General features: G+C 44.8%; 1 protein-coding gene across 1 annotated transcript; it reads left to right on the plus strand.

Annotated features, from left to right (window-relative positions):
- Positions 1 to 5023: 5023 nt before the first annotated feature.
- On the plus strand, positions 5024 to 11252 carry LOC122379759 (mucin-5AC-like). The gene is made up of 7 exons (XM_043362197.1): positions 5024 to 5363; positions 5438 to 8731; positions 9183 to 9320; positions 9515 to 9634; positions 9853 to 10026; positions 10394 to 10489; positions 10685 to 11252. The coding sequence occupies exons 1-7, from the start codon at positions 5024 to 5026 to the stop codon at positions 11110 to 11112; spliced, it is 4590 nt and encodes a 1529-aa protein (XP_043218132.1). The 3' UTR covers positions 11113 to 11252.
- The last annotated feature ends 254 nt before the right edge of the window (positions 11253 to 11506 follow it).

The following is an 11506-nucleotide window of genomic DNA, read 5'->3' on the forward strand; positions in this document are numbered from 1 at the left end:
CTTCAATTAACAGAACGTCTATCATTTTTGTTCGATAAAAACTCTCCCAACCTTACTACATCTGTTAAAGTGGTGCCAATCGAAACCTAGACATTTGGAGTTCTGATTTTGTCCATGTCCAATTCGGAATTGGTTGGACAAAGGTAGCAGACTGGACAACATTGGACGATGGCTTGCTACACTTCAGCGCTTTTTATAAAGTAATCGTGCATAGCATTGATTGGCGAATGGAAAGCTTGTTAAGCTCTCAATATAATGAACACTTTTCGGCTGGTAAAATTACATGATAAGCAATATAAATGACGATTTTGAGTGTTGATAGCTGCATAATATTCGGACATATTTGGACAAATAGTTGACTTTAACATTTTTGGACGGAAAATCAACGAAAATGCCGGACATAAGACGGATATTAGACGTAAATTTTCTAAAACTGGCATCACTTATCTGCTACTGCTTTGGTACGAAAATATTGGCAAAAAAAAAACTGGGAGCGTTGTTTTTTTCGGAGGTATCCCTGTCTTCATTGAAATTCTCACACTATGTTCAAATTACCCCACGCTAAAAGTTATTTTGCCATTTTAAAAAACAGGGTTCAAAAGCGAATTTCTTGGATTGAAGGCACTGATTAGGGGAGAGCGGGGAGAGTTGTATCATGTCCAAGTTGTATCAGGGCGAATTGTGCCAAACTTATCCAATGGATGGCGCTCGTGACACGACCAGCCGACGAGGTTTTCCGGGCGCCATCTTTCCCTGTTCTGTCTTGTGGCTGAGTGGACGCGTCTCGAGGTGAGAGCCGATTTTATGTTTTTTTTAATGTCATTCTAAAAAAATAAGTCGCAAGAAAATGTGTGTTTTGGGCATTTATATGTGCACGAATTTGAAAGATCTCCGTAGCGGTGGTGAGGGTAGGTTCTAAGGCTGCGTGAGTGAAAACGGAAATATCCAGCTGTCCGCTGTTTTTTTAGCACGAGGATATTTTTTCCAAGATGGCGGCGAGGTACATGTTGTATCAGAGCCGGGTGGGGTATGTTGTAACATGTATGTATGTATGTATGCATGGGTATGTTGCCTTTGATCGCGAAAGCTAAGCCCTGGCTCGCGTTTGTAGGTAGCTAGGCAATGCTCGTTCCATTTCGGCACAATGTGTTGGCTTCTTTGCTCTTAACGGGCCACTTTTGCGTCTAGTCTGTTGATGTTTCGTTCGGATTGCATTGACCTAAGTTTGGTCTAATAAAGTGAAGCCTTTGAGCATAACTATACATTGTATTAACCCCATTTAATGTTGTTGTTATGTTCAAAACCAGTAGCAAGCACACTCCCTGAAACGTGAAATAGTGATACAAATTACCCCACCATCTGATACAACTCACCCAAGCCATGGGGCAAGTTGTATCAAAAACATTGTTCTATTCGGCAGACCGTAGAAGAAAAACTGGTAGAGGTAGCGGAAAAGTTACTTTGCACAAAAAAGCAGAAGAATCAAGGAAGGGGATAGTATGAAAATAATGAGTTTATCATGCGTAGTTACGAGGTTATGGGTCTCGGAGTAAAAACTGATACAACCCACCCCACTCTCCCCTAGGTCATTATACAACAAAAGCCGTTGCGTATTAGGCGCTAGCAATGCAAGATTTTGCGCTGCAATGAAGTTGCAATGACGTGTTGTTAGGCGTTTTTCCTTGCGAAATTGATTTTTTACACTGTGCGTCAACATCTTCATTCCCTGAAACTTTAAACCCCGTTCATATGATAGCCCTTTTAGTTACAATAATTTCTCTCATTGGTGTTATTGTCATGCCACTTATGGATTTTCCGTAATTTTGTGTTATTCACACTATGTTCAAATTGCCCCACATGTTCAAATTACCCCACCCTACCCTAATATAGATAGTTGCCCGCACTGCGCAAATGGCTGTTTAAAAAATATTTATGTACATAGCGGGCGACATAACAGGTTTGGGATATATCATAACTGATTTTGTTCAAGTCAGATGCATCACAGCAAATTTAAGTTTTCCCACTAAAAACACTGCAACTAAGGATAGATAAATTAGATCAGTCAATCTCGAAATAAATGGTAGGTTAACAAAAGATATTGCATGCATTTCAGGTTGTGTCCGGGATGGCCAACTGTATCAAGATGGAGCACAGTCAGGGCATCAGACGTGCCAGAAGGGAAATTGGTCAGAGGACGTCACTGCTCCAACAACTACGGCGTGGACCACAGTCTCTGTCACCTCAGAAAACGCGACACTTACGACAGAGACAGCGACCTCCGCAGCGACGCTGGAAAGGGGAACCAGTCCCTCTTTATTTACTAATGCGACCAGCGAACAGCCAGAAATGCAGCTACATACAACAATGGCTACAAATGCTTCAGAGCACGAGGCTTCTACGCCTGCCAGACCTGGGGAGGAAAGGGAGACAACTGAAACAACGCAACGTACCACAGAAAGGCAAACAACATTTTCGAGTGTTGAAGAAACGCCCCCACCAACTGCAGTGCCAACTTCTGAAATTTTGTCTTCGACGCTGGCTGTATTAAATCTGACACATATGGACGAAGAAGGCCTAAACACTACTGCGGCGACAACCAGATCGTCTTACAATGCCACACAGCCAACGCCTGAAACAGCGTCAGCATCAACGCCCTTTCAGATATTCAGAAACCGATCAGAAATAGTATCGGAAAACGCGACAAAGGATCCTGACCAGCGCAATGACACATTTCGTGTAACAAGCGAGATAAAACATACCACCGAAATATCTACTTCCACCGGTCAAACAGATGAGGTCACAGAACCTCTTGGAACGCAGTCGCCCATTGACAGTAGTTTTTTATTAGATAACGGCACAACTTTTCAACTTTTCAACGAAACTCATGAGTCAATGAAAAACGTCGGTAATATGTCTTCAATGGAAAGCCCTACGAGTGTTCCCAGTAATGTCACATATTCAACGACAGAAATTACTTCGATCGAGCAAAAAACCACCATTGCAGGGGAAACTGAGCGTTTTGAAACAACGCTACCATCAAGCACTTCAAGAACTACGATAAAAACAGCTTCACCTTCGTTAACAGTGACTCATAGTATTGAAGAAATCACAACAGAGATGGCTACTTCTAATGCAACTTCAACTAGTCGAGTTAGTGAAGAGTCACCTGTGACAGAAACCCACGAAACAAACGTAACATCAGATGCATCAACATCATCCCGTAACCACACTTCTGCAGACATCACTGATCTGCACACAGCTGCGTGGCTGACAAAAGCCCAGACGACAAAAGAACCAGTAAATTTCACAACTGAAGCGACTACAGACAGAAGTCGTGTAATAACAAGTCTGACAGACGCGGAGTCTGAAAAACCAACTGTCGCTTATGTGGGTTCCGAGGCACCCGTCAGTTCTGCTACTCAGTCCGCTGATGCCTCCAACATTTCTGCTGCCGTTACTCACACTTCGGTTGGTGTTACTGAGAGCACCGCCAGTACTTTGGCCGGTGAAAGTCTCGTATTAGCAACGAGCACGAGCACTGCAACACCTGATCTACAGTATGCTAAAGAGGGCCAAAATGGCTCCACACAAACCAGCAAAGGGCTATATTTTATCATATCATCATCCACAACATATGACACTCATACAGACACAACAGTCACTACCCACACAGCCACAACATACACTACACAATCAGCTACAGAACACACCACACCTCCAGCCACAACAGACACTACACATGCAGTCACAAAAGACACCGCAAGGGCAGCTACAACAGAAACTACACATGCAGCCACAACTGACATAACACATGTACCCACAGCAGACACTACACATGCAGCCACAACTGACACTACGCATCCGGGAACCACACATGCTGCCACAAAAGACACTTCTGAAACAGTTGCAACAAACACTACACATGCAGCCACAACTGACACTACATATACAGTAATAATTGACACTACCCATGCAGGAACAACGGACACTATCAATGCAACTGCAACAGTCACTACACATGCAGCAACAGCACACACTGAACATGTAGCTACAGCTAACGCTACTTATCCAGACACTACACATGCAGCCACAACTGACACTACGAATCTAGATGCTATACGTGCAGCTACAACTGACACTTATTACCCAGATACTACGCATGCAGCCATAACTGACACCACGCATCCAGAAACTACACACGCAGCCACAACAGACACTACGCATTCATACTCTACACATGCAGACACTACTAATGCAGCCACAGCAGACACTACACATGCAGCTTCAACAAACACCACACATGTAGCCAGGACAGACACTACTCATGCAGCAACAACATACATTACCAATGCAACTGAAACAGAACCTATATATGCAGCCACTACTGACATTACGCATGTAACCACAACAGATACTACACAGGTAGCAACAACAGATGCTACACATGTAGCAACAACAGACACTACCAATGCAACTACAACGGGCACTTCACATGCAGCAATAATAGACACTGCACATGTAGTCACAACTGACATTACACATGCAGCCGCAACAGACACTGTCCATGCAGCAACAACAGACATTACCAATGCAACTGCAACGGACACTACACATGCATCAGCAACAGACGCCACACATACAGCCACGACAGACACTACACATTCAGCCCCAACTGACACGATTTATCCAGACACTACGCATACAGCCAAAACTGTCAATACGAGTCTAAACACTACACTTGCAGCTACAACGGACACCACTTACCCAGATACTACGCATTCAGGCACAACTGACACCACGCATCCAGAAACTACGCATGCAGCTATAACTGACATAACGCGCTCACACACTGCACATGCAGCCACAACAGACGCTACCCAGGCAGCAACAACAGACATTACCCGTACAGTCACAACAGACACTACACATGCAGCCACAACAGACACTACACATGCTTCCACAACAGGCATTGCCCATGCAGCAGCAACAGAAACTACCAATACAGTCACAACAAACACTACGCATGCAGCAACAACAGACACTGCCCATACAGTCACAACAGACACTACACATGCATCCACAACAAATACTACGCATGAAGCAACAACAGACACTATTAATGCAACTACAACAGACACTACACATGCAGCCACAACAGACATTACCCATTCAGCAACAACCAACACTACCTATACAGTCACAACAGACAGTACGCATGCAGCAACAACAGGCACTACCCATACAATCACAACAGACACTACACATGCAGCCACAGCACACACTACAGATGCACCCACAACAGGCACTACACATGCAGCCACAACAGATGCTACCCATGAAGCAGCAACAGCCACTACACCTGTAGCTACAACAGACGCTACACATGCAGCCACAACAGACGCTACACACGCGCCTGTAACAGACATTACCCATTCAGCAACAACAGACACTACCCACATAGTCACAACAGACACTACCCATGCAGACAAAATAGACATTTCACATGCAGCCACAACAGGCACCACACAAGCACCCACAGCAGACACTACATATACAGCAACGACAGACACTACACAGGCAGTCACAACGGGCACTACTCATGAACCAAAAACAGACACTACACATGCACCCACAACAGACACTACACATACACCCACAACAGGCACCACACATGCGCCCACTACAAGCACAACAACAGCATTACCAACAACAACATACATTACAGCAACAACATACATTACCAATGCAACTGAAACAGACACTATATATGCAACCACAACTGACATTACGCATGTTACCACAACAGACACTACACTTGTAGCAACAACAGACACTACTAATGCAACTACAACGGGCACTACACATGCAGCCACAATAGACACTACACATGCAGCCACAACTGACATTACACATGCAGCCGCAACAGACACTGTCCATGCAGCAACAACAGACACTACCAATGCAACTGCAACAGACACTACACATGCAGCAGCAACAGACGCTACACATGCCGCCACGACAGACACTACATATTCAGCCACAACTGACATTACTTATCCAGAAACTACGCATGCAGCTACAACTGACATAACGCGTTCAGGCACTACACATGCAGCCACAACAGGCACTACCCATGAAGCAGCAACAGACACTGCCCATACAGTCACAGCAGACACTACGCATGCAGACACAGCATACACTGCACATGCAGCCACAACAGGCACTACCCCTGAAGCAACAAAAGAAACTACACATGCAGCTACAGCAGGCACTACGCATGCAGCTGCAACAGACACTACACATACAGCGACAACTGATACAACTTATCCAGGCACTACACATGCAGTCACAACTGACACTATGCATATAGACACTACATATGCAGCTACAATTGTCACTTCTTATCCAGACACTACACATGCAGCCATAACAGACACTACACATGCAGCAACAGCTGACACTACCAATGCAACTGAAACATACACTACACATGTAGCCACAAGTGACATTGAACATGTAGCCACAACAGAGACTACACATGTGGCAACAATCGACACTATAAATGAAGCAACAACAGACACTATTAATGCAGCTACAACATACACTACACATGCAGCCACAACAGACACTATGCATGCAGCTACAACAGACACTACGCATGCAGCCGCAACAGACACTACGCATGCCGTCCCAACTGATACAACTCATCCAGACACTACACCTGCAGCTACAACTGTCACTATGCATTCAGACACTACACATGCAGCCACAATTCATACAGCTTATCCAGACACTACACTTGCAGCCACAACTGACACTAAGCATTCAGACACTACACATGCAGCTACAACAAACACTACACACGTAGTTGCAACAGATACTACACATGCCGCTGCAACAGACACTACACATGCAGCAGCAACATACACTACAAATGCAACTGAAACAGATACTTCACATGCAGCCACAACTGACATTACGCATGTAGCCACGACAGATACCATACATGTTGGAACAACCGACACTACACATGTAGGAACAACAGACACTATTAATGCAACTACAACAGGCACTACACATGCAGCCATAAGAGACACTATGCATGCAGCTACAACAGATACTACGTATGCAGCCGCAACAGACACTACACATGCAGCCACAACTGGCACTACGCACCCAGAGACTATGCATTCAGCTACAACAGACATTTCTTATCCAGACACTACACATGCAGCCGTAATAGACACTACACATGCAGCTACAACTGACACTTCTTATCCAGACACTTCACATGCAGTCACAACAGATTCTACACATGAAGTTACAACAGACACTACACATGCAGCCACAACAGGCACTACACATGTAGCCGCAACAGACACTACACATGCACCAACAACAGGCACTACACACGCAGCCACAACAGACACTTTACATGTAGCAACAACAGACACCACACATGCAGCTATAGCAGACACTACTCATGCAGCCACAACAGACACTACACATGCTTCCACAACAGGCATTGCCCATGCAGCAACAACAGACACTACCAATACAGTCACAACAGACACTACGCATGCAGCAACAACAGACACTGCCCATACAGTCACAACAGACACTACACATGCATCCACAACAGATACTACGCATGAAGCAACAACAGACACTATTAATGCAACTACAACAGACACTACGCATGCAGCCACAACAGACATTACCCATTCAGCAACAACAGACACTACCTATACAGTCACAACAGACAGTACGCATGCAGCAACAACAGGCACTACCCATACAATCACAACAGACACTACACATGCAGCCACAGCAGACACTACAGATGCACCCATAACAGGCACTACACATGCAGCCACAACAGATGCTACCCATGAAGAAGCAACAGCCACTACACCTGTAGCTACAACAGACGCTATACATGCAGCCACAACAGACGCTACACACGCGCCTATAACAGACATTACCCATTCAGCAACAACAGACACTACCCACACAGTCACAACAGACACTACCCATGCAGACACAATAGACATTTCACATGCAGCCACAACAGACACCACACAAGCACCCACAGCAGACACTACATATACAGCAACGACAGACACTACACAGGCAGTCACAACAGGCACTACTCATGAACCAAAAACAAACACTACACATGCACCCACAACAGGCACTACACATACACCCACAGCAGACACCACACATGCTCCCACAACAGGCACTACTCATGCAGCAACAACAAAAACTACACATGCACCCACAACAGACACTTCACATACAGCAACGACAGACACTACACAGGCAGCTACAAAAGACATTACTCATGCAACAACGACAGACATTACACCTGCACCCACAACAGACACTTCACATACAGCAACGACAGACACTACACAGGCAGCTACAAAAGACATTGCACATGCAGCAACGACAGACACTACACATGCACCCACAACAGACACCACCCATGCAGTCACAACAGACACTGCACATGCAGCAACAACAGATACTACGCATCCAGACACTACACCTGCCACCACAACAGACACTACCCATGCAGCAACAATAGACACTACACATTCACAAGAGATCACCTCAGGAAGTACCTCGTTGGTGAGCACGACCTCCGGGACGACAGAATCGTTCTACACCGTCTCACCCATGAGCTCTACGTCAGAACGGACAACAACTCCGCCGGATGAGTTCAGTGAGTCGCTTTCAGTGCTAATCACGTTTCACGGCTATGTCGTTTGTCATGGTCATTTAATTATTGGACATCCATATACATAAGTATAAGTAGTTAATAGCCTTTTCATAAAGGCAGATAAACCCATCCTTCCCAGTCATTCTTTGGATCCACCCATTCTGTATCGACTTCATCCTTTCGATCACTCTACTGTCTTTCCGCTTTCCTCTTCCGTCCATTTTCATAACGTTTTGTCTCACTTCTGGGTATCCTTCTTATCGTTCTACTCGTTCACTTCTCCCCACCCTATGTAATGCGCCTTTCGCTTACCCGTGGCGTGTATGATCGTATTAAGATTTTAATAATGGCGTGTCCTTCCACGGTGAAAGCTGTCAATGGCTTTTTATTGTTAATTGTTATTAGTTTTCTTCGGACGACTGGTGAAGTCACAGAGAGCTGCGGACCTTTTCAGCCTGCAGGTGGGACAATATGACTGCGAGCAGCAGTGGAATCATGCTGCGGGACCCGTCACGCTGCCTGCACGTAGAGTGCTGGCACACCATGTACGGTGCCTTCATCGACGTCACAATCGTCCATGAAGCAAGGGGATGTGAGTATTTGCCTGACGCAGGATCCGTCCCCGACAGGACATCTGAACCTACTTTCTGTTGCAGAAATTCCGTCCGATATTTTGTTATTAGGTCATAACATAGTTGATTCGACAAATGAAACTTCTTTGTTTAATATTGCAATCCATCACGGTGCTGCAGTGCCCAACCTTCTAAGTGTTTTCGTTTGTTATAGGTTGCGAGCTACAAAATAACGAAATGGTGCCAACTGGATACGTCACAAGCACAAAAGGAGGCAGGAAGAAGCGCTGTATCTTCGGCAAATGGCACACTCAATATCTCGATGCTGCAAAAGGTAGGTACCTCATCTTCCTAAAGGAAAACAATAAAGACTCATAACCAATGACCATGCAATATGCATTCATTGTGAACTTTTTTCCAGGCTGCTGCTTTATCTCGTGACCCGGTACGTCACTCTCAGTCCATGGCCCACCCATGTCGTGAGTCTAATAACTCATTACGGAAATACCCCAGCTGGATGTGAGCCACTATTACGTTACTTCTGCTTCTCAGGCATGAATGCGAGCCAGGCGTTATCATTCAAGAACAAGACATACCACTTCTTCCCGAGGATGACTCCGATCGATGAGGCCTTGGAAATATGCGAGAAGATCAACGGCACACTGGCGGTGCCGGACAACCGCGAGCAGGAGCTCGAGCTGGGGGAGCTGGGAGCCGAGGGCTTTGGTGAGGACGCGCCACATTAGCGTTACACATGCTGCTAAAACGTGCGTAATATTTTAAAAGAAAGTATGAAACTATGACAAAGCATTTTAAATACTCAAATGCCATTCTGGATTGTATGCCACGAGTGACCAGTAATCATAATTAGTTTTCGTGAATTTTTGTAGAATGATATCTACGCGTACTTTTTTCATTGCGACTTATCCTTCGTCTCTATGCACCACTATTCGCAAGCGATTTTAATTTATGTATTCACACCGTTTAATTTGAATATAAATCATAATTAAAATAGATGGTCAAGTTCTCTTCATTTCCAACTTGATGCAAATTTATATCTAATGCCTTGTAATATTTTTGTGACCTTTCACAGGTGGACAAGCAACGTTTTACGTTAACCAGGACAAGATTCAACAGCATGTTCTGAACCTAGATGACCAAGGGGGTCAACATAACTACATCGTATACCGTAAGGAACTGAACTTCTCAGTACGTCAATGCATCAGTAATGGCTGCTTTAAACTTGGCAGCAACATTTTCCTCAGAACATGATAGAGGTTTTATAAATGTCAATCATATCGTAGATATGAAGCGGGCGATATGCAACATATCATTGTGCTTTCGGGACTTCTCTATTGAATGACAGCATGATGTTTCCTTTCAGCACACGATACAAGGAAAATGATGCAAATTAATTTGAACAAGCCAGAAAGTGACTATGCTATCCGATCATCTGATGAGGACATAGAGCGACTAAGTGTGCCAATATGCGAGGATGGCGGTGCTGACGAAACTATTCCAGAATACTTTACCAATCTGGTGAGCATCGGAACTCTCAGCGAACAAGGCTTACCCAAGGAGGCTGCCTACTGGGCGATGCGTCATGACAAGGACGCCAAAACGCTGGCCAGAATGCAGGAATGGCGTCTGCCACCGGTGCCGCGTAAATTCCAAGAAGGACATACCAACATCGGCAAGGAACTTAGTCGCTGGGGGCAAATTCATCGGGATATCACTGAAGCCTTCAAGCAAAGGAAAGCTTTTAGAGATCCCCTTCCCATATACAAAGCAAATTATTTTAACGTAAAATGATTTGATGTTGCTATGATTCTTGCCCTTTATGAACACGACGTGCATGTTGAAATGCCGGAAGGTCTATCCATCACTGCTCCTGTACAAAACGTCATTAGTCATTTGTCGTCGGACATACATAAACTTTTACTCAGTCGCAACTCATGTTTCTATTACTATTTTGATCACATTCTACCTTCAATGTTTGTAATGAAGGGTGATGATGCGAAGTTATGGAAGATGCAATAATGAACACGATCTTGTCACTCGTTAGGTAGGTACATATATACAGAACAAGAAACACGCGAATGAGGTAAAATACGGGTATGGGTTGAGAGAATCGGACGCGGAGCAAATTGATGTGATGATCTGAATGATCAGGGGAGCAGGATGCGAAATGATCAGGGGAGCAGGA

The sequence above is a fragment of the Amphibalanus amphitrite genome, unplaced genomic scaffold (assembly GCF_019059575.1).
Source record: "Amphibalanus amphitrite isolate SeventyFive unplaced genomic scaffold, NRLGWU_Aamphi_draft 000084F_arrow, whole genome shotgun sequence".
NCBI classification, from domain to species: domain Eukaryota; kingdom Metazoa; phylum Arthropoda; class Thecostraca; order Balanomorpha; family Balanidae; genus Amphibalanus; species Amphibalanus amphitrite.